At 36.7% G+C, this 25,659-nt stretch overlaps 2 protein-coding genes across 2 annotated transcripts; one reads left to right on the forward strand and one right to left on the reverse strand.

The window, feature by feature from the left end:
* Positions 1-2,643: 2,643 nt before the first annotated feature.
* Positions 2,644-3,582, reverse strand: LOC130679306 (olfactory receptor 6C2-like). The gene has a single exon (XM_057487916.1). The coding sequence runs from the start codon at positions 3,580-3,582 to the stop codon at positions 2,644-2,646; it is 939 nt and encodes a 312-aa protein (XP_057343899.1).
* A 20,014-nt stretch (positions 3,583-23,596) lies between these two features.
* Positions 23,597-24,547, forward strand: LOC130679307 (olfactory receptor 6C2-like). Its single transcript, XM_057487917.1, has one exon. It carries the CDS (start codon positions 23,606-23,608, stop codon positions 24,545-24,547), a length of 942 nt encoding a protein of 313 aa, XP_057343900.1. The 5' UTR covers positions 23,597-23,605.
* The last annotated feature ends 1,112 nt before the right edge of the window (positions 24,548-25,659 follow it).

The raw sequence follows: 25,659 nt of genomic DNA on the forward strand, positions 1-25,659 counted from the left end.
TTGGTGGGGCTTGTGTTGACCTTTCAAGAAGTCAGCAGAGCCCGGAAGGAGTGCCTTGTGTGCTCTAAGTGGGATTGACACTGAGTCCCTCAACAATGTGGGACTATAGTCAAGGGGCCAGTGCACCTTGTCAGGTGGCAGACAGACTATATTGGGCCTCTGCCCACATCAGAAGCATATTGGTGTGCCATGACTTGTGTGGACACAGCTACCAGCCTTTTGGTTGCTTTTCCTGCACGACATGCAGATCAGCAAACCACCAAAAGGGGCCTTAGAGAGTCTCCTTGCAGGCAATGGCTAGCTGCAGGTGATTGAGGGTGATCAAGGCATCCACTTTACTGGACATGCATTACAAGAATGGGTGCAGTAATTAGGAATAAAGTGGAAGTTTCATATAATCCTACTGAGGCAGGCATGATAGAGGGGTACAATGGTTTGCTGAAATCTTGCCTGAATTTGAACACCAATAGTCTACTGGGTTGGTCAGTTCACTATGGACAGTGCTATGGCATTTGAATGAGAAGCCCTAAAAAGAAGTTTTGAGTCCTGTGGACATGCTGACACACATTGATGCTTCTCCTGTACAACTGTATGTGCAAACCAAAGAGGAGTTATTGAAGCTAGGATTTGGCCAGCAGAGCAACATCCTGCTGCCAGCCCCAACTGCATTCAACCACAGAGACTCTGTGGAGTGGGCATGGCCCTGGACATTTCAACACATGGACCAGTGATGGCTGGCCCTTCCGGCACCTTGGGGAAAAGGCCTGCAAGCTGGCCTCCTGTGTGTTCCTGGAGTCACAGCTGAGTAGCCCCCAAACATCATAGTAGTGTACCCCAAATGACCAGCACATGAGAGCATCTTATAGGGAAGTTTTGCTATGTCTTATGGCCAGTGCATGTATGCCCTGTAGCCCTATATATTGACCCATCTGTAACTCCCCCAGGGAGTGGAGTGGAGGTCTGCTACACTAGACCAGGTCAAGATCCCATACCTGCCACTGTCCTATCACAGACCACTCTCTTGAACGCATACTATCTGATGGTCAGGATTTGCCTCTGCTGGTGTCATTAAAACATGTATCTTATCACCTTTAAGGATCTGTTCTGCAGTTCTTGTGGCCTGGACCAGCCCCCTTCCTACAGCTGCCACATGATGAGTGCACTGAACTCCCTGTCCATTCAGCTGACAGCCTCCTGTGGAATGGGTGACCTATGGACTTAATCTGCATAGGACTTTGAGCCTAGCTGGATGCTCCAGTTCGAGGATTATCATGATTTTATTGCTGTTGCTTTTGTGTGTAATTAGTCTGGTTACAGCGCTCCAGGGTTCTCACACTGGGCCATTGCAGAACATGGGGAGTGAGTGATTGTGAGGTGAGATTTCTGAAAGTATGGGCTGGGGGAAAATTGCAATATTTTCAGAATCTCTCACCTGGCCTTAGTTCATCTCTGTATCACTCACTAGGTTTTTCCAAGGTGTGGACAGAAGTAGTCCATCTCCATATCAATAGGTGATTACAAGTGGGGTGGGGAGCTAGCGTGTACCTGGACTGGAGAAGTTTTGGTGGGTTATTTTTGCAGCTAGGTCATGAGAGACATTGGCAAGCAGGACGAGACAACTTGTAAGCAATAAACAGGTTTCTCCCACTTCACTTCTCCCTTTGACTGACTTAAACTTCAAAGTTTATTTACCCCTGGCTGGGAATATATTTTCCCTCCAGAGTTACAGGTGTATAATTTGGATTCTTGAAATGACATTTTCCTTTCACTAAAAAAGCAAATCATCACATTGAGAGATGTGCATCACATTGAGAGATTGTGAGAATATATGAGAGAACATATATTTTGTTTCTCTTTTTTTTTTTATTCCCAGTATATTTGGCTTACTGCTTATTTATTTATCACTCTTCTAACCCTGTATTAGTTTCCTTCAGTTTGCTGCCATCTGTTTGCTTTAATACTCTACATTAAAGATTTAACATTTTAATTAGTATATCAATATCAATCTGTTTTATATGACTTCAGTGAAGGATTTATCTTTAACAGGAATTACCATTGCATTTCTCTCTTCATTGTAACTTCATATTCCACTGACAAATTTTAAATGATTTTTATATTGGATTGGATCCAGTCAATGAAATATGTGAATCTTGTGATTTTAAAGACTTCTCATTAGTAAATGCTTCTTTCTATCCTACATCTTATACTTCTTCCTTGTTTTAAAATATATCTCAGGTTTATGAAATATTTTCTTGTAACACTTAGAAAAGTACTGATTCTTTTATACATTATGTATCTTATTTGAGCAAGGCTTTTATTTTGTTTTTGTTTTTTATTTGGAGGAATGGTGTGCACTACTGTACTAATATTCTATGATAAATTACCCAATCCTTTCAGCATTGGTTAAGAGTGAAGTCATGCTTAGATTTCCTGAAACACTCTCATTTTTCTTCACTAAGATTGTCATCTAAAAGAGATTTCCTTGTAAAGAGATAAACGGGGTAATTTGACCCCATTTGTGGTGTCATGGGATGACTTACATTCAGGGACAGTATTGAATGGAAGGCCAAATCTAGATTGGGAACAGATCAAATTACATAGTAACTGAAGAATATGCTTAGAGATCCTGACATCAATGTTCCCCTAATTCTTTGATAGCAATATAAATCTTTTGACTAAGTCATTAAAGGCTTGTTTCACTTGTTTGTTCCTCAGAGTATAAATAAATGGGTTCAGCATGGGGGAAATGGAAGTAGTGAGTATTGATACTCCCTTATTAATGGCCATTTCATCTTTTGCTGAAGATTTGATATAAACAAAGATGCAGCTGCCATACGTGATGGAAACCACTATAATGTGGGAAGAACACGTGGAAAAGGCTTTTGTCCTCTGCTGGGCAGAGGGGAGTCTTAGAATCGTTCTGATGATGTACATGTAGGACAGAACCACACACACCAGAGTCATGAGGAAAGTCATCACAGCACAGACAATAACCATCTGCTCTATGAGCCATGTATCTGAGCATGAGACCTTCAGCATAGGGTTAGCATCACATGCAAAGTGGTCAATGGCATTAGAGGCACAGAATTCCAGGTCCAGTCCCAAGCTGAGTGGTGGCAATATGATCAACAAAGACATCATCCAACAGCAGAAGACGAGCCTTTTGCAGACCCTGTAGTTCATAATAGTCATGTAATGCAGGGGTTTGCAGATGGCTACATATCTATCAAAGGACATGGTGGCCAGGAGAAAAAATTCTGTTACTGCAAAAATATCTATAAAAAACAGTTGGCATGCACAAGCATTATAGGTAATTGTCCTGTCACCTGTTGATATACTGTACAAGAATCTAGGAATGCAGGCAGAGATGAACGAGATTTCTAGGAAGGAAAAATTTTGGAGAAAAATGTACATTGCAGTTTTAAGGTGAGAATCCACTAATGTGAGGATGATGGTGCTCAGGTTTCCAGTGAAACTTAGCATGTAGGTGATCAGTAGAAATATAAAAATCAGCATCTGTAGCTGAGGGTCATCAGTCAATCCCAGAAGAATGAATCTTGTTACAGAAGTATGGTTTCTCATTCGTGGGTCCTAACTGTTGCCCAATCTGCTTGGAAAACTGAGTGAAGTAAGCTCTGAGAAGACGTGAAAAATGTTTTATGATGAATTTTTTTCAGAAAAGCCAAGCAGTGCATTTTCATGTATTTTGTTTTACTTAATAATGGATTGTAAATATAATTCATACTCCTGGCTGCTGATAACATATAGCTAGATGGATTACAAATTGACTTTCAAACATTTTTACTACAACTTAATTCTAAGATAGACCTTTTGTATTGCAGCCCACCCAAATACATACTTACATACATAAACCTGAAACAAAACATACTAAACCTTCGATACCCTACTTTCTGATGTTTTATGTTCTAATATAACTCATTAAAAATAAATACTTATATCTTCATTGACTTTATGGTCTACCAAATGGTCATGACTGGTATTTGAAAACAAATTAAAATATTTATGGATTCCTTGAAGAATATAGTCCAAGGGAAACAATTTTTTCATGATAGTTTTTAAAATGTCCACTGTCTTTTAAATTTGCTCCTACAACACATTGGCCCATAGCACATTTGTCCCCTAAGAATATTTATTTTTTCACTACCCAAAACTTGACTCAGTTTCACAATCTGCTTGTAACCTTTTTTCCTAAATAAATTTAAAACACATGATGTGTGTTTATAACACAATAGGTTTCTAGTTTCATCTACCAATGCAGTTGAAGACTCTGATACACTGCATGAGTCATCTTACATGGACTACATGTCTGGAAAAAAATTTCACATAATTGTTTATGTTTTTTTCCCTTCCCATTACTCCATCCATTTAGCTGATTCTAACCTATACCTGGCTTTTTGTGACTGATCCCTCTGTTTTCTACTTGGACTGTTCAGAGTAATCCTTCCAAATCTCCCAAGCCACATTAAAACTTTCTGTGTTTATTTCACACTTGATGCTTAATAGAGGATGTAAAAATTTTGTTGGAAACAGGATTTTTATCTTTTTAAATGTAATAGCCACAGATCTGAAGGTCACTGAGATATAGAATTGATTCAAGAAAATATTTAGCTTCAGCTTAGATCAAGTTATATTATTTATTATGTGGAATCAATTTCAAAACTATCCTGACACCTCTTACTTTTACCATCTTCCTAACTCTAATTTAGGATTCCCGTTGGCATTTACAGTTGGTGGAGGAAATGCTCTGAGTGGCTCCTGAGTCACACCACAGCCTGACTACACACTCAGCATGTATGTAGATACCTGCATAAGGCAAAAAACTGTTACCTGTCTTACCACGGTTTGGCAGAGGAATAGCTATCCTTTATGGATTCCATTTATACTTTCTCAACACATCTGCCAGAAACATATTAACACCAGAGGTTAAAACTCTTAAACTCTGGGGTTGGACCAACAGCTGCTCTGTGGTTGGTCCTTAGTGAACACCAGTTACATGAACCGCATTTATACCTGCTAAAGTGATTTCAATTGCCAGTGCTTGTTTAGATCATAAATAAATAGAAAAAACCTCCACATCATTTCCTATAGAAATTCTAATTGACTGGCTATATGAAGGCTTCACCAACTTGCTTTAAAACAGCCCTTTCCTTCAGAAGTGCAAGACACTGTACCCACCATCTGCCCATTTCCCATAATAAATCTCCAAGAGTTTATAGGTTTCAGTAAAGGGATGCAAGGATGACCCTGGTTTGATGTTTTAGGATGAGCTTGGCACTCCCAGGAATGTGAGCATCACAAAACTAACAAGAAATAAAGTGAATAGTAACAAGTGATTAAGCAATTTTAATAAATAGAATAATAGCCTCAATATATAGAAAAGGAAATATATGCAGGCCACCTACCTCTCTTTCCTTCAGTCTTAACACAACTGTGTCTTACAGAAGTCTGGAAACTTTAAGCCATGTCCTTGCTCCTAAATATCTTGAAAACAAATTGACACTATTGTTTGACTAATACACATTTTCTTCTTTTGTGTTTTATAAACAGAACATTTTAGAGTGCAGGGATCTAAATTATATCAGCAGATGATTTCCAATTCAAGGTTGCTTCCAGAAGTCCTTCATTTCACCAATTTTAGGTGTCCTACTATTTATTGATATACAAATCCAGGGCTATCAAAATCTTCAATAAATTAAAAATTATAAACTTTTTTCTTTTTACCACAATTCAATTAACTATTCATATCTCTCTACTTTTGCTAAAATGTATCAAACTGTTTCTTATAGAAAATAATTTTCTAAGTCTCTCAAAGACCACAGACATATTGATTTGAGTTGAGTATTTGTCCCTGAACATCCTGAGGATTAGAAGGATGAGAAAAGTTTTGCATAGCCTTTTATGTGGACAGGAGTCCCATGTGAATTACAGTCTAATGTTATTTATCAATCTTTTGTGTTACCTTTTGGCAAAAATCCTGAAACAGGCAGCAGTGGGAATGAAGTCTTCAGAGAATTGAAGATTCCACAGTGACATTCAGTGCAGGACTTTACACAACATAAAATCTAATAAAAAAAAGAGTAAGTCTACCTTTTCTTCCTTTTTTATTCAATAACATCTATAGCTGCTAATTGACTTAACAGAATGCAATTACCCCATTTCTCCTTTGATAACATATTTTTACTCATGTAACTGTTATTTTTTATCAAAAAATTAAGATAACAAAAATAAAGAAATGAAGCTAAAAGTTAGTAACTGCTATTAATGTTTCTTATACCCTACCATAAATTTCTTATTTAAATATTAATATTATTAGTATATTCACAAATATGAAACCATTTATAGGTTGTTACGCAAATAACTTTTATCATTAAAAACTTTTTTTATCTCAGTAGTTATAAATTTGTATCAGCATTTGGGGAACATGTAATTTCTTTTTGGTGCTTTCAGTCATAATGTGAAATCAATCCTAATAGCTGAAACTTTGTGATTTCTCAAGAAAACTATCAATATCATAAAAAATTACTGCCTTGAGCTTATTATATGATTCTACAATTTTTATTATAAATTTATGCTTATTTTTAAATCAACCTTCAGCTATTATGCAGAGCACATTTTTGTACATATATCTTCTTATTACAATATTTCCTAGGACTTTACATTGTTATTAATTCTTATGTATTAACAACTTATTGTTATGTGGGTTGCAAATATTTTTCCAGTTTTGTTTGGTCTTCAATTGTGTTTGTACTATTTTCTTTACATAGAATATCATGTTACATAGAATTTCAGAAAAAATTTATATTTTTCTAAAAAAGCCTTATGTATTTTTCATATCCTTCATATTTTATACTTTTTAAAATGAGTCATGCTGTTTATTTTTGAAATTATTTCCTTTTAATATTTCTTAACTTTATTAATGTTCAATACAACACTAACAAGCATTTTTTTAATGTTTAATAAAATTAATATTTGTTAAATGTTTATTAATATTAATAAATTTAAATATTTCAATATTTACTTTAATTGCTTTTTATGAACCAGCCAGAGCAATAATCAGAAAAGACAACAAAGCTGAAGTTATCATACTTCCTGATTTCAAACTACACTACAAAGTTACCATTAAAACACTGTGGTCCAAGAAGAAGACACATTGACCAATGGAACAGAATAAACTGCTCTGAAATTAACTTCCACATAAAATTATTTTACAAGGAAGACAAGAACACTCAATGAGAAAAGGAGCCTTTTCAATAATGGTGTTGGGAAAACAGAATGACCACATACAGAAAAATGGAATTGGATTGGACCCCTGTCTCACACACCTTATGAAAATTAACTGGAAATGGATTACAGACTTAAACATAAGACTTGAAAGTATAAGATATGTAGAGAACAATATAGAGAAGAACTTCCTTTACATTACTATTGGGAATAATATTTTGGATATGACCCAAAAACAAGAGACAAAAGCAAAAATCAGTAAGTAGAACTAAATCAAACTAAGAAAATTTTGCACACAGGGAAATCATCAACAAACTGAAAAGGGAACCTACCAAACAGGATAACATTTTTGCAAACCATACCAGATAAACAGTATGGATGATCCTTAAAAATTCCAAAATACATAAGAAACAGATACAACTCAATAATAATGACAAAAGAAACCTGATTAAAAAATAGGCAAATGAACTAAATAGGTATTTTTCCAAAGAAGACATCCATATGGCTAACTGGTATATGAAAAGATGATCAACATCATGAATCATCAGGGAAATGCAAATCAAAACCACAATGAACTATCACTTTCCAATACTAGAATGGCTATTATCAAGAAAACAAGAGATAAGAGGGGCTTAAAGATGGCAAAATGAGAAGTGAGAGAGAAACTTCCTCCCAAAACTACATATAATATGAAAATATAATAAATACAACCTGACTATAGCAAATAATACTGAAAGAGCAACAGGAAAGAAGAGTGCAATGGATTGCCTACATCTGGGGAAAAAAGAAGACTTCATGGAAAAGGGTAAAGTAGCAAAGCCATGTTCCAGCAGAACCTAAGCCCTTCCCCCACCCCAGCTCACCAGCAGGAGGAAGAGAAACTGAGTGGGGAAAGTGTGGAAGCCTAGGGCTGCTGAACACCCAGGCTTGGATATCTGCTCTGGGAGCACAAACCTCCATTACATGGTGCTCTGGAGATTATTAGGGTTCAAAATCAAAGACAGGTGGAATACTCAGAGAGGCTGAGATTCCAGCTGTCTGTAGAGAACAGGTATCTGTAGCTGGTGCTCCAGGACAAAAGAAGGGCAGGCATTCTGAGAGACTTTCCAACAGTGAGAGAGCTGCTAAGAGGGCAAGGAAGCTTTTCCAGAGCTTACTGCTCAGGAAAACGGACAGGTGGACAAAATTGTCCTGGCACACTCAGCCCAGCAGTTTGGGACTTTCGGGAGTGTAAGGCACTCCATACCCCTTGCTGGAAATGCATCCCTGAGGCCCCCTTACTGAGATACACAGCATTCTGCTCCTTCCTCCTGGCCAGCACCAGTTCACAAAACTACTGGCCCCACCATTGCACAAGGCCAGCTAGAGGGTAGCTCCACCTATAGCAGCTACAGGGGCATAGAGGATCCTCCCTGTGATCTTGGCCCACTGGTACTGGCAGTGGAGGCAGGCACTGCAGCTGGGAAGCCAGAAAGAGCATTTTCCTCCTGGCAGGCATCAGCACATCTTGCCTGCAACCCTCACCATTGCTCCAGGAGCTGAGAAGCTCCAGAGAGTAGAGCCTCTGGGCACTAGAGGGTGCTGCCTACACAAAGTTATTATTCAGAATTACTCATTACAAATATAAAACATCAAAAGAACCTAGTACAAACCAAAATCCAACAAACACCAGAAAGAGGGCCAAGTGAAATTGAAATCACCAAGCTTCTTGAAAATGATTTGAAAATAAAAATAATAAACATGCTTACAGAGCTACAGAAAGATATTCAAGACCTCAGGGTGAAAATCAAGAAAGAGATAGAAACTTTGAAAAATACAGTACCTGAAATGAAACATACAATGGAGAGATTTAAAATCAGATTATGTGACGTAAAGTAGATGGTAAATGAAATAGAAATTAGAGAACACGAATACAAAGAAGCTGAGGCACAGAAAATAAAAGATCTCTATGAATGAAAGACTATTAAGAGAAATGTCTGACCAATCCAAACAGACCAATATTCACATTATAGGGGTACCAAAAGAAAAAGAGAGAGAAAAAAGGAACAGAAAGTGTCTTTGAGGAGGTAATTGTTCCCCATCTGGGGAAGGAGATAGTCTCTCAGACCATGGAGGTGCACAGATCTCCCAACACAAGGGACCCAAGGAAGACAACACCAAGACATATAATAATGAAAATGATAAAAATCAAGGATAAGGACAGAGTATTAAAAGCAGCCAGAGAGAGAAAAAAGATCACATACAAAGGAAAGCCCATCAGGCTATCACCAGACTTCTCAGCAGAAACCTTACAGGCCAGAACAGAGTGGCATGATATTTAATGCAATGAAACAGAAGAGCCTCAAACCAAGAATCCTCTACTCAGCAAGATTATCATTTAAATTTGAAGTAAGGATTAAACAATTTCCAGATAAGCAAAAGTTAAGGGAATTAACCTCCTGCAAACTGTCCCTACAGTGTATTTTGGAGGGACTGCTACAGATGGAAGTGCTCCAAAGGCTAAGTAGCTGTCACCAGAGGAAATAAAACCACGGTAGAGGAAGTTGGCCAATCAATTGCTAAGCAAATGCAAAGTTAAATCAACTACACCCAAAGTCAGTCAACTGAAACACAAAGAGTACAGAAAATGACACCTAATATATAAAGAATGGAGGAGGAAGAAAAAGAAGGGAGGGAAAAAAAGAGAATCTTTAGATATTGTTTGAAATAGCATACTAAGTGAGTTAAGTTAGACTGTTAGATAGTAAAGAACCTACCCTTGAGCCTTTGGTAACCATGATCTAAAGCCTGCAATGGCAGTAAGTACTTATCTATCGATAATCACCCTGAATATAAATTGACTGAATGCACCAATCAAAAGACATAGAGTTACTGAATGGAAAAAAAACAAGACTGGTCAATACACTGCCTGTAAGATACTCACTTCAAATTCAAAGACATAAACAGATTAAAAGTAAAGGGATGGAAACAGATATTGCATGCAAATAATAGGGAGAAAAAAGCAGAAGTTGCAGTAATAGTATCAGACAAAATAGACTTCAAAACAAAGAAAGTAACAAGAGACAAAGAAGGACAATACATGATAATAAAGGGTTAGTACAAAAAGAGAATATAATAATTATATATATCTATGTACCCAACACAGAAACACCTACATATGTGAAACAAATTATAACAGAATAAAAAGGGGAAATAGAAAGCAATGCATTCATTTTAGGAGACGTTACACACCACTCACTCCAAAGGACAGATTAACCAGACAGAGGTACTGAACAGCATTAGAACAGAAGAACCTTACAGAACACTCCATCCAAAAGCAGCAGGATACACATTATTCTCAAGTGCACATAGAACGTTTTCAAGAACTGATCATACACTAGGCCACAAAAAGAGCTCCAATAAATTCAGAAGGATTGAAATTGTACCAACCTGCTCCTCAGACCACAAATGTATGAAACTAGAAATAAATTATGCAAAGAAAGCAAAAAGCACACAAAAAAATGGAGGTTTAACAAAATGCTCCTAAATACCAATGGATCAATGACCAAATAAAAAGAGATCAAGCAATATATGGAGACAAATGAAAAAAGTAACTCAACACCAGAAAATCTGTGGGACATAGCAAAGGCCATTCTTAGAGGGAGGTATATTGCAATACAGGATTACATAAGGAAAGAAGAATATTCCCATATGAAAAGCCTAAACTCACAATTAATGAAATTAGAAAAAGAAGAACACATGAGGCCCAAAGTCAGTAGAAGGGGGGACATAAAAAATATCTGAGCAGAAATTAATAAAATTGAGAAGAATAAAACAATAGAAAGAGTCAATGAAACCAGTTGCTGGTTCTCTGAGAAAATAAACAAAATAGATAAACCCCTAGCCAGACATATAAAGAAAAAAAGAGAGTCTACACACATAAACAGAATCAGAAATGAGAAAGGAAAAATCACTATGGACACCACAGAAAAACAAAGAATTATTAGAGAATACTATGAAAAATTATATGCTAACAAATTGGATTTTGCAAGGAAAACAAAAGCAAAAATGAACAACTGGGACTACATCAAACTAAAAAGCTTCTGTACAGCAAAGGACACCATCAGTAGAACAAAAAGTCATCCTATGGTATGGGAGAATATAGTCATAAATGACATATCTGACAAGGGGTTAACATCCAAAATATATAAAGAATCCACACACCTCAAAACTCAAAAAGCAAATAATCTGATCAAAAAAATGGGCAGAGGATATGAAGAGACACTTCTCCAAAGAAGAAATTCAGATGGCAATCAGGCACATGAAAAAATGCTCCACATCGCTTATTATCAGGGAAATGCAAATTAAAACCACATGAGATATTACCTCACACCAGTTAGTATGGCCAACATACAAATGACAAGGATAAACAAATGCTGATAAGGATGTGGAGAAAGGGGAACCCTCCTACACTGCTGGTGGGAAGGTAAATTAATTCAACTATTGTGAAAAGCATTATGGAGGTTCCTCAAAAAACTGAATACAGAAATACCATTTGACCCAGAAATTTCACTCCTAGGTATTTACCCAAAGAAAATAAGATTCCACATTCAAAAAGACATATGCACCTTTATGTGTATCACAGCACTATTTACAGTAAGCAGGACATGGAAGCAAACTAAGTGTCTATCAAAGATGAATGGATAAAGAAGAGGTGGTACATATACACAATGGAATATCATTCAACATTAAGAAGAACACAAATCCTACCATTTGCAACAACATTGATGGAACTAGAGGATATTACGCTCAGTGAAATAAGCCAGGCAGAGAAAGACAAGTGCCAAATGATTTCCCTCATTTGTGGAGTATAACAACAAAGCAAAATTGAAGGAACAAAACAGCAGCAGACTCACAGACTTTAAGAAGGGACTAGTGCTTACTAAAGGCAGGTGGTGGGGAAGGGCAGGTGGGAAGGGAGGAAGAAGGGGATTGAGGAACATTATGATTGACACACATGGTGTGGGGGGGTGGTCAGGAGGAAGACAGTGTAGCACACAGAAGATAAGTAGGGACTCTGTGGCGTCTTACTATGCTGATGGAGAGTGACTGCAATGGGGAATATGGGGGGACTTGATAATATGGATGAATGTAGTTAGCATAATGTTGCTCATGTGAAACCTTCATAAGAGTGTATATCAATGATACCTTAATAAAACAAAGAAAATGATAGATAACAAACACTGGTGAGGATGCCAAGAAGAAGGAACACTTGTACATTGTCAGTTGGAATGTAAATTGGTCAGAAATTATGGAAAACAATATGGATGTTCCTCAAAAAATTAAAAATAGAATGACTTGTGATTTATCAATCCACGTTGGGGATATATGCAAAGGAAATGAAAACAGGATGCTGAAAAGATACTTGCACTCCCATGTTTATAGTAGCATTATAGGAAACAACTTAGTTGTCTACCAAGAAATGAATGAAGAAAGATGTGATACATATACACAATGGATTATTATTCAGCTTCAAGAAAGAGAGAAATTCTGCTATTTGTAAGGACATGGTTATACCTAGAGGGCATTATGCAAAGTGAGATAAGCTAGACAGAGAAAGAAAAATACTGTCTGATATAACTGATGTGTGTACTCTATAAAAGTTTTTATGAGAATCAGGTCTCATAGGAACTGAAAGTAGAACGGTGGTTACCAGGAGATGGTGGTGGTGGAAATGGGGAGATGTTGAGTCATCCATTAGCACTTAAGAAGAATGTGTTCTCTTTCTGTTTGGTGGTGTGATCCCTATACTGATCATACTGGACAAGGTGATTTTTAATGCTATTCCAACCTTCTATGTACTTTCTAATTCTCTTTGTACATTCTCTATTGATTCCACAGAAAGGAATTTTTGAAATATTCTGCTAAATTAGGTATTTATCTATTTTCAACGTTCTTCTTTTAACATATTTGGATATTTACATTTCAAAAGGATGCTTAGGATAGCGTTTAATTTGACTCTGTACTTCACCTGACAGTGTCTGCACATTTGGATTACATTTATCATACACCTAAAATACAATAATATCACTCTTAAATATACAATGTTGAAGTAAAAGGAATATATGTATGTCCATGAAATGAAGTGCACAAAAATGTGCTCGCTGTAAGATAAATTTTAGCCGAAATAAGCAGGTGAAGAGAGGCAACAAAGGGCCAGGTAGTTTATTTGAATGCCACTCTCGGGTGATGTTCCATGGTCTGGGTATTAGAGGCCGGGGAAGTCACACCCAGTCAGGGAGGTGGGGGCTTATAAGGGATTAGGAGGGGGAGGAGTGGGCAAGCTATCCTATGGGGTGTGTAGATGTATGACTGGCTAAAGGTGACATAATAGACAACTAGAAACATTATTCCTTCCAAGAGGGAGGAGGCTGATATCCGGGTCTTAGTTGGCACATCAGAAGGATGGAATTCAGGAAGAGCTGTCCCCTTTCCATATAAGGCACAGACCTTGGAGTCTGGTCTGTTTTCCCCCTATGGCAACTGTCTGTTCTGTTTGCATGTCCTTGTTTTTCTTTCCTCCAGCCTAACACTCACCAGCATTGTTTATAAATATCCCCAACCTGGAATCACATTAATTATCTTGAGAAGTAAAAATAATATTTTTTTATATTCATGCAATGAAAATGATCAAACTATAAAAAATATGAAACATGTATGAGCTCACAAATACAATTTTGTGTAATAACATGTAAAGCTCACAAATATAATTCTGGATTCAAAAAACAGACACTCTATGATTCCACTTATTTAAAGATCAAGAAAATTAAAAAGAGTTATTGCAACTATAAAGGTCAAGATTCCTGTCACCTTTCAATAGATAAGTATACTTTGGTATGAAATGGGATTCTTTGGTAATAATTTCTCTGTTATTCTGGCTCTGGTTACCTGGATGCATTTACTGTGGGAAAGTTCACTAATGCATACATTTACCTGTACATATGATATATATACATATATGTATCTGATGTTTTAAAATACATTATAGCTAGTAATATCGATCCAATAAAAAAAGTATACAAATGACTAGTAAACACAAGAAAAGTTGTTGGATATCATTAATAATCATGGAAATGCAAATCAAAATTCCAATGAGACACCACTTTACACCCACTAAGATTGCTAGAATCAAGAAATTCAGTTAATAAAATGTGCTGTCAAAGTTGTGGGGAACTAGGAACCCTCATATTTTTCTTGTGGAAATGTAAATTGATGCAGTCACTTTGGAAACAAGTGTAGCAATTCCTCAAATGATTAAACATAAAGTTATGACTTCTCACAGAAATTCCATTTCTAAATATACACCCAAGAGAAATGAAAGCATATATATCCACACAAAAACTCATATACAAATGTTCATAGCAGCATTATTCATAAAAGCCAAAAGGTAGAAAACACCCCAATGTCCATGAATAGATGAATGAGTAAATTATATGTGATATATTCATGTACATTTATATTTCAAGGGCATCCTAGTACAGCATATACTTGTGCCTTATACTTTATTCAACATGACAATGTCTGCATGGGTATTTCTATTTACTATTCACTATGGTGAATATGGTTAGGCCATGAAAATGAAGTGCTGATACATGCTACAACATGGATGAAACTTGAGAACATTATGCTAAGTGGTAGGAGCCTGTCACAAAGACCAAATATCTTGTGATTCCATTTATATAAATCCCCAGAAGAGGGGAATCCATAAAGAGAGAAAGTAGATTAGTGATTGCTTAAGGATGGGAGGGGGAGGTGAAGGGATAACAGCTAAAATGGGAGCCTCTTTGGTGGTGATGGAAATATTCTAAAATTGACTATTGTGATGGTGGCATATATGTGTGATTATCGTAAGAACCATTAAATTGTACACTTTAAATGGGTAAATTGTATGGTTTATGAATTATATCTTAATAAAGCTGCTTTTCAATAAAACCCTGTCAGATATTACAAGATGGAATATTTCAGGATAATCTCACTTGTGATCATGATGGGGAAATATTTACAAGGTCAGCAATGTAGTCCAGGTGGCTCCCTTCTGCTTCTCTTCTTTAGCAAAAACAACAGAAACTCTTGTTTTCCCCTCCCTTCACTCCCCACTCCACCAGACACTCACTGCCAAAACTCACTCCCCTTTGCTTGCTTGCTTGCTTGCTGTGCACGTAGAACTGTTACAGACTCAGAAACAGAAAGACGTATATTGCTCCCCTTGCCTTTGTTCTGGGCTCTGACCTTGGGAGATTACTCCCCTCTGAGCCTGCTGGTGTAAAATAAACCTCAACACTCCAATACCCCCGAGTGCCACTTGGTTCTTCAGTCAGCGATCCAGTCCAGGTTTTTCAAGTTTTTCAGTAACAATCAAACACATAAAAGTCCCAAACCAAATGTTTGCAAAATAAATCAAGTGTCATATGAAAAGGATGGTAAATTGGGATAAACTTCTATTAATTCCTGAGATTCAAGGCTGGTTTGAGATTTGAAAATCAGTCAATGTAATTTTACCACATAAATAGACTATGAATAAAATTCTATGATTCTCTCAATAGATTTTAAAAGTGTGATATAGTTCCATATTTATTAATGATAATCCTTTTGGAAACACAAAAAGGGAGCATCTCTACTCTGCAAAACTGTCCATATACCCACAAATACCTAGCAAACATCATATTTAAGGTTGAAATGTTGATAGCATACTTCTGAGATCAGGGATAAGAGAAGAATATTTGATAAACAACTTCTGCTCTACATTGTATTAGTGGCTCAAGCCAGAAGAATTAATCAACAGAAAGGGACAAAAGATGTAAGAACTTAAAAGGAATGAATAAACCTATGTTTACTTAGAAAATACACTTTTTGTTGAAAGTCCAAAATAATCTAAGAAAAACTTTTAGAATATAATAGGCAACTTAAAGTTAATAAATACAAAGTCAATATACAATAACCAATTTTTCTTCTTATACTAGAGGATAACTATTAGAAGATAAGTATTTTTAATGATTTACTTTATAATAGCACCCCAAAACAATTAACACTTTAAACTTAATGAGTCATGTGCAATAATCCTAAACACACTAACGCATATGCACCCAAAATGAAAACTTATAAAATATAGAAAGAAATTAAAGAATAACTAAATAAATCAATAGTAACAACCTGTTAATAGATTGGAAGCCTTGATACTCTAAAAATGTCAATTGTGACATTGATTGAACAAATTGACAATTGATTGGTCAATTGATTCTTTGATTTAACAAAGTTCTACAAAATCCTAGCAAACTATTTTTGTGTAAAGTGAAAGTCTGATTCTAAAATTTGTACAGAAATACAGAGGACCAAGAGTAGGAAAATACTCCTAAAAAGAACAAAATTATTTTTTCAGTAGTGTGAAAAATAGACCAAACAATGAAACTGGAAGTACAGAAAGAGACCCATGTGAATGTGCCCCTGCCTCTGTTTCTCCAAGTCTGTCTCTGTATCCCTGCTTCCCTTGGTCTGTCCTGCCCACCTCAGCCTCTATTTTCCCCAGGTAAAACATCTCACTGATGCTGATGTTCAGGGCCTGCCCTCCTCTCTCAATAACTGATCAACGTTTATAAAAGATCTGAAGGCCTTTCCACAGTGAGTATGATTGCTGTGATGGTGTGAGGGTGTATAGAATTTTTAATCTTTCTTTTGGATAGGGAGAGGGGCTGTGAGCCAGCACAGGAACTTACATGCACATACTGAGTGTCTGGCCCCAGCTCGGACTTCAAAATTCTCAGCTATTGTGCTTTATAAAAGCTTCTCCTGCTTAGTATAGTAAAGAGTGTATCCCTGAGATTCAGACTATGATTGACTGGGGGATACTGAGCACAATGCGACCAGGGCATGTATTCTTTTTTTTTTTTTTTAATAATTATTTTTTATTGAAGGTAGTTGACGAACAGTATTACATTACATTAGTTTCAAGTGTACAACACAGTGATAAAACATTTATATACATAATTCTAGGTTCCAGCTATCACCCTACCAAGCTGTTACAATATCTTGACTATATTCCTTATGCTATACATTACATCCCGGTTACTTATTTATTTTACCATTGGAAGTCTGTCCTTTTTTTTTTTTTTTTTTTTTGTGAGGGCATCTCTCATATTTATTGATCAAATGGTTGTTAATGACAATAAAATTCTGTATAGGGGAGTCAATGCTCAATGCACAATCATTAATCCACCCCAAGCCTAATTTTCGTCAGTCTCCAATCTTCTGAGGCATAACAAACAAGTTCTTACATGTAGAACAAATTCTTACATAATGAATAAGTTACATAGTGAACAGTACAAGGGCAGTCATCACAGAAACTTTCGGTTTTGCTCATGCATTATGAACTATAAACAGTCAGTTCAAATATGAATACTCATTTGGTTTTTATATTTGATTTATATGTGGATACCACATTTCTCTCTTTATTATTATTATTTTTAATAAAATGCTGGAGTGGTAGGTAGATACAAGATAAAGGTGGAAAACATAGTTTAGTGTTGTAAGAGAGCAAATGTAGATGATCAGGTGTGTGCCTGTAGACTATGTGTTAATCCAAGCTAGACAAGGGCAATAAAACATCCACATATGCAGAAGATTTCTCTCAGAACAGGGGGGGTGAGGTTCTAAGCCTCACCTCTGTTGATCCCCAATTTCTCACCTGATGGCTCCCCTGCGACTGTGCCTGTCTTAGGTTGTTCCTCCCTTGAGGAATCTTACCCGTCTCTGGCTAACCAGTCATCTTCCGGGGCCATACAGGGAAATGTGAAGTTGGTAAGTGAGAGGGAAGCCTTATTGTTTGAAAAGGTTAGCTTTTTACTTCTTTGCATATTTATGCCCTGTGGCTTCTATGCCCAGCATTTGTCTTGAGGTATCTTTACCACTTGGAAGAATTATGATACTCGGTAAATTTGATATGAGGCACGAATTCTATTTAAGGGTTGTAATTAGGAAGGAAGAAGAAAAGCTATAGAAGTAGCAGGCGGAAGAAAACATGGGAAGATTGATTATTTCTTTGACATATCTTCTTGTAGAGTAACTTCAGCATATATAGGTTTTAAGCTACTACTTAAATTGCGCACACACATTAACATAATAGGAGTATAGTTACATAACCAAAGCATATCTGTAATTACCAGCCATCTCCAGTGAAACCAAGAAAACCAGTTAGGCACCTTAGGCATTTGTGAAAACTTATCTATGATATGGTGGATATTGTCCAACTGAACTTGAACAGTCTGAGAGAAATCAGACAAATTAAAACAACCCATTCCTGGGGAATGTTCACATCCCTTATGTTCTTTTAACAGTAAATAGTCTGTAGTTGTAAGATTTTGGAGTGCTACAATTTACATTTCTCCTAATTCTTGGTTGAGTTCCAACAGTATAGATCCAGTCAAATTTGTTGTTTTACTGTATACACAGGCCAGCTTAGATATCTCCTTCCTCATTCCCATGGCATGTCCAGGAACTGGTGGGATGAGTGCATCTACAGCTGTAGCAGTGCGTGGATCTTTGTTGGGGTTTTTTGATGATCATCTTCTGGCATGAGTCTTCCAGAGAGTGCTGATGTTGGAAGTTTTCTTTCATATCGTATCTTAGTTCATTTTTGGGATAGCCCAATTAGGCTTTGATCTTCTGTATAGGCGCAAACAGACCCTTTGCCTACACTTTTATATGCCCTTTATACCCTTGTGTAGAACACATTGGAGGTTACCACACAGGAACTGCCCTTTTTTTTTTTTTGCTTTGTTTTTGGCATCACTAATCTACACTTACATGACGAATATTATGTTTACTAGGCTCTCCCCTATACCAGGTCTCCCCTATAAACCCCTTTACAGTCACTGTCCATCAGCATAGCAAAATGTTGTAGAATCACTACTTGCCTTCTCTGTGTTGTACAGCCCTCCCTTTTTTCCTACCCCCCCATGCATGTTAATCTTAATACCCCCCTTCTTCTCCCCCCCCTTATCCCTCCCTATCCACCCATCCTCCCCAGTCCCTTTCCCTTTGGTACCTGTTAGTCCATTCTTGAGTTCTGTGATTCTGGTGCTGTTTTGTTCCTTCAGTTTTTCCTTTGTTCTTATATTCCACAGATAAGTGAAATCATTTGGTATTTCTCTTTCTCCGCTTGGCTTGTTTCACTGAGCATAATACCCTCCAGCTCCATCCACGTTGCTGCAAATGATTGTATTTGCAGGGCCTGTATTCTTGATAAGCAGAATAACAACTTTTGGTTTAGCAAGGTCCCTGCATGTTTTGGAAATGAAATATCAGTAGCTGAGTTATAGCAGTGATTAATTAATACTCATTAGTTCTATCTTAATAGGACCCATGGATGAACTATATGATCAGTAGAACAAAATAAACGTTAATTCTCCCAGTATTGAAATAGAACATCTTAAGAACTAATAATGAAATATCTGGGGAGGACTGACTTGAGTAAATCATACAAGTATATCTTGTAACAGAAATCATCAGGCCGCCCTATTTACACAATGTAAGGAGAAGAGAGCATGACAAGAATCAAATTGCCATTTTATCATCTGACTTTTTTTTTTTTTACTGCAAATGATGTTATTATGCTTGCATTTCTTAACCCTGTGGACATTGCTCCACAAGTGCTGATTAATTTTTTCTTCTTCTTTTTTTTTGACAAAATTAATTTCCCTGTAGATTTATTAGTGGTTTGAGTAGGATCAAGGACATTTTTGTTTGTTCACTTAATTGTTCCCTGTGCTCTTAAGCAGAGGAAACCAATAAAGCACATGCCATTTCTACTAATGAAAATTTATAAAGCAACCCCTTTCTTTGCACACTGAGGTCAGACCATCCTCACTCCAACAGCCATGGGGAGTTGCTAGCAGTTATTTGTCCTTGACCAGTCTTCCAGTCACAGAATTCAGGTAAATATTATTTAATAGCTTAATGTGAGAAAGGAGCTCTCATCAGCCTCCATGTAGACTTGATGATGAGGAGAGCAAAGGATGCCCCTCTCGGTACCATTGCACAACCCCCTGCATTTGCAGGCACTCTGCCTAGAAGACTATGGGGGGCTTGGAAGTATGACAAAGTTAACTCAAAATTATAGCTTGTAGCACCCAATGTATTTCAGACCCAAGGAAGAACTTTGGGCTCAATTTCAAAAAGTGAAGGGGGACCACCAGAAAGTAAGTATGAACTGTTTGTTATTTTTGTGCCTAAAGGATTGAGAACTAGAACCACAGAGGGTGTGTAAAAACAGTCTATGGGTAAAGGCTGTGAGGACAGATATTTGTGCTAGAATCTGAATCCATGAAGTATCTTCATATGCAGAGAGGATTTGAAAAGTAACCTCTGAGCTGCCACTTTGTTCTATATGACATGATAATGTGTCTGAACATGACCTTTGAGCAGTGCTTTTGGAAGAGATCAGAATTAAGGATAAGAGCACCGTTGTCGACTACTGGATGGTATAATCACTTCCACACTATAATAGTATAATGAAAATTGACAAAAAATATCAAAATATATGTCTCCCTTTTTCATAGACTCTTAAAGCATGAAGTTTAGAAATAACTTTAAAGGAGTAGCTACCTATTTAAAACATCCTGCTAAATGGTTATTTTACTTATCCTTGAACATATCAAGCCCATCCCTTGGGCTGCATCAGTCCTAAAAGACTCCATAGTAGTTACTGTCATATTCATTAGGTTAGAATACAGACTAGGATTTGGAGCCTCTGATATTACTGTTCTTTAACTGGTGCATACAGTCAAATAACTCACATAAAATGTGAATAAGTACATGTTAGTTATTAATTAAAATATTTTAAGTTGAGGAAACCATAAAGATGATGGTTTTGTAATGTAATGACCATTTAGGATAAAGTGGTATACCTCACTTATAAGAAAAATATCCATGAAATAATTATCAGGTAATTATCAGGTAGGATTATCTTGTCAGTAAAATATATTTTTTTATGGTATCATTAATATACAATCACATGAGCAACGTTGTGGTTACTAGATTCCTCCCATCATCAAGTCCCCACCGCATACCCCATTACAGTCATGGTCCATCAGCGAAGATGTTATAGAATCATTACTTGTCATCTCTGTATATACTGCCTTCCCCATGCCCTCACCTACATCATGTGTGCTAATCATAATGCTCCTTATTCCCCTTCTCCCTCCCTTCCCACCCATCCTCCCCAGTCCCTTTCCCTTTGGTAACTGTGAGTCCATTCTTGGGTTCTGTGAGTCTGCTGCTGTTTTGCTCCTTCAGTTTTTTCTTTGTTCTTATGCTCCACAGATGAGTGAAATCATTTGGTACTTGTCTTTCTCTGCCTGGCATATTTCACTGAGCATAATACCCTTTAGCTCCATCCATGTTGCTGCAAATGGTAGGATTTGTTTTCTTCTCATGGCTGAATAATATTCCATCGTGTATATGTACCACATCTTCTTTATTGTCAGTAAAATATATTAAAAATAAAAACAAAATAATAATTCCTAAATCCTAAAGGAGTTGGGCAACACAGATTCTCACCTACCTATGGTGGAGTGTGTACTAGGGCACATTTTTAAAGGACTAGTTTGGCAGTACATATGGGAAGCTCTTTATTCAGTATATCTCTTGATTAATTCTTAAATGAGCAATTAATCTGATAAAGACAAAAGATTTACATATAAGAATGACTACTAAAACATTAGTATATAAAAAATAGAAGTACACTTGATATCTCAGTGATACTGTTTTTGGTTAGGAAACATTTGAAAAGCTAACATTTTCATTAATTTGTGATTTTTAGAATTGATTAAGGATGACCAATTGCCTCAAATCCTAAAATTACAGCTTTCCTGGAGACATTTAAACTTTAGATCCAGTTTGACATATGTCAAAGTCCAGCTCTGACACTTAGAAGTACAATATTGCCCCAATATTGGGAAGGTGAGTGAATAGGAAAAAAGGCGAGAAATGAAAAAATACCCATGGATTTCCTGAAAGATGCAAAAAATGGCTTCTTTGACATGATCCTGAAAAGAAGCTACACAGGGAGGCAGGTTTGTAGGGAAACTCATAAGGATAGATTGTGATTTTTCAGCTTTTAATTATATCCAAATTGAAGAGCCAATTTTTATTTCTTCTCCATGTCATAGTTAATACTCATTAAGAATAAATGCCTGATAATAACTGTTCTTTAGGAAAACAAGCACAATCTGAAGGGCAAAGTGGTACCCTGAGACAATAATACACTCAGCAATGATTAGGGACATTCCAGGGGCAAAGTGAGTCTGTAGAGAAAGGAATCACGGCAAAGAAGTCAACTCTTCCCCATGTGGAATTGACCTTCTTCTGTCCATACTGAAGGATATTGACTTTAAGTTATTAGCGGAGCTAGAAGGAGCTTCAGTAGGCATTCTGCAGAGCGATATCCGCACATAAAGTACAGGACCTAGGGACAATGGAAGCCTAAGGACAGGGTTTAGATCTCTGAGGAAGACCTTCAGAAAATCCAATTTGTCAGGATTCTGGGAAGGCTTTAGTTGGGTGGGGTGTTAGAGAACAGAAGGATGTTAAAACAGGAATTCAAGAAAGAAAAAATACAGATGCTGTTCAGACTAATATATGGCAGAGGCACAGAATTAGTTATTTCATCATATTAACATACAAGGGACCAAAGAAGAAATTCTGGAGAACCATGGTACCCAGGACACTTCACAGTGACTCTGTGGTACTGCAGCCTGGTGACCCAAACAGTAAATGCTTCTCTAGGACATTGAGGAGATTAGAGTTATTTGCAGAGAATGAGTGTTACAAAACATGGAAAATAATACAACTAAGCCTTCATGGCATTATATTGCTGCAGGTGTGAGAATGATTTGCTGATATGCTGTTCTGACAGAGGAGGAAATAAAAATTTTACACAGGTACGTTCCTGCTTATTGACTTTTATGGATCTCCTCCTCTGCATTGGGGAGTGAGGACACCATGACAGCTGCCCTAATCTCAGGGGACTGGGAGATCTCGTGGCATTTTCTATTTACTTTAAAATTGGCTGTGTACCAGTAGTGGATATGAAACATCAGATAATATTTTCTGTGAACCACAGTCTAAAGACCAAGGTAAAGCAGAGCCCAGGGAAATGAAGCCCAGTGCAATCACTTCTACATCAGATCACTGATGATGCAGTAAAAGTTAAAAGATGTGCTTCTACTGATTGGCTTGGCTACTTTCCTCTATGCAGCTTATTTGGCATTATTTTTATATCCTAAACCTAAGATTTAGAATTTACGATTTACTACCATACCTGAAGACAGTGATGAAAAATAATTCTGCAGTAACATTCATCCTACTTGGATTAACAGATAACCCACGACTACAGGTTTTTCTTTTAGTATTTCTGTTTCTCACCTATATTTTCAGTGTTGCTGGAAATCTCATCATTGTGCTCCTCACTCTGGTGAATCCTCACCTTAAAACACCCATGTACTTTTTCCTTCGGAATTTCTCCATCTTAGAAATAATATTTACAACTGTCTGTGTTCCTCGATTCCTGTATAGCCTGACAACTGGGGACAGAAGGGTTACCTATAATGCTTGCATCATCCAACTATTTTTTGTCATCCTCACTGGGGCAGCAGAATATTTTCTTCTAACTGCCATGTCCTATGACCGCTATGTGGCCATCTGCAAGCCCCTGCACTACACCACCATCATGAGGGACAGGGTTTGCACCATTCTTGTCCTTTTGTGTTGGCTGAATGGGTTAATTATCATACTCCCTCCGCTTAGCCTAGGAGTTGAGCTGGATTTCTGTAACTCTAATCTCATTGACCATTTTGGCTGTGATGCATCTCCTCTTCTGATGATTGCATGCTCAGACACTCAATTTATAGAGCAGCTTGCCCTCATCATGGCTGTGCTGACCCTTATTTTCACATTAGTCTGTGTAGCTGTGTCCTACACATACATCATCAAGACTATTTTAAGACTCCCTTCATCTCAGCAAAGAAAAAAGGCTTTCTCCACCTGTTCTTCCCACATGATTGTAGTTTCCATCACCTATGGAAGTAGCATCTTCATCTATATGAAACCAGTAAAGGAAGGTGTGGCCATGAATAAGGTGGTGTCTTTGCTCAACACGTCAGTCATCCCTCTGATGAACCCTTTCATTTATACTCTGCGGAACAAGCAAGTCAAACAAGCCTTCAAGGACTCAATAAAAAAGATGGCATTTCTTTCAAGGAGTGAGGAAACCTAAAAGATGTTAAAAATTAAAAATATATACATGAAAATGTTTCATTTTTTACTATGTGTTCTAATTCCAGTCTACAGTACAGTACTGAAATTATAGTCTGATTAACCACCGAAGTTTCTTTGCATGAATCATAGACCACAGACTTAAGAAATCATTATGGACTTAATTAAAATAAATCTTCTTTTGTAATGGTTTCCTTTCCTAATTGAGCATAAATAAAGATTTTCAGAAGGTCCAAACATCACCTCATCATTCTTATGTCTGAAACACAAAAAGGCAGTAAAAATTTAGGTCATATTTTTGTCCATTCATTTTTAAAAATTCATTGCCTGTTAGGGCTTGTCAATTATCTCAACATTCCTTCCTGGTCTTGCATTAACTGTGTCAAGAAGAAAGGGTAAATGTAATTTCTTATTTTTTGTAATGCAAACCACCCTGCTATAGACTAAAGTGGAACTATTGTATTACAGTAAATTGTTTTCAAAGTGGAAGTTTCTTAGTGTTCTTATTTTATTTTTGGCTTTACAGCCCATTACTTTTTTCTAGTTTATTGAAATGTAATTGATGTATAACATTGTATAAGTTTAAGGTGTGCAACATAATTGTTTGATATATGTGCATAATGTGGAATGATCAACATAATAAGTTTAGTTAATATCCATCACACACATAGTAACATTTTTTTCTTGTCATAAGAAATTTTTACAATATTCTTTCTTAGAAAATTTCAAATAAACAATAGAGTGTTGGTAACTATAGTCAACATTATGTACATTACATCGTTGGAACTTATTTGTCTTATAACTGGAAATTTATACCTTTTTACCACCTTTGCCAGTTTCTCCCACCCTACCTCCTACCTCTGTCAACTGCCAGTCTGTTCTCTGTTCCTTTGCACTTAACTTCTAAAATTTCAGATATCATTTAGTATTTGTCTTTTGTATGACAAATATCAAATACCCTCAGTGTCCTTCCATGTTTTCAAAGATGACAGAATTTCCATCTTTATTGAAGCTGAATAATATTTTTTTCACTTCAGCAAATTTACCCAATTCAGTGTTACTTTCTCACATTACCCTGAATCCAAAACTCTTATGACCCAGTCCCGTAGGCAT

The sequence above is a fragment of the Manis pentadactyla genome, chromosome 10, assembly GCF_030020395.1.
Source record: "Manis pentadactyla isolate mManPen7 chromosome 10, mManPen7.hap1, whole genome shotgun sequence".
In the NCBI taxonomy this organism is placed as follows: Eukaryota; Metazoa; Chordata; class Mammalia; order Pholidota; family Manidae; genus Manis; species Manis pentadactyla.

What these genes read in the sequence shown, in the direction of transcription:
- LOC130679306 (XM_057487916.1), bottom strand. Translation starts at nt 3,582, where the DNA reads ATGAGAAACCATACTTCTGTAACAAGATTCATTCTTCTGGGATTGACT.
- LOC130679307 (XM_057487917.1), top strand. Translation starts at nt 23,606, where the DNA reads ATGAAAAATAATTCTGCAGTAACATTCATCCTACTTGGATTAACAGAT.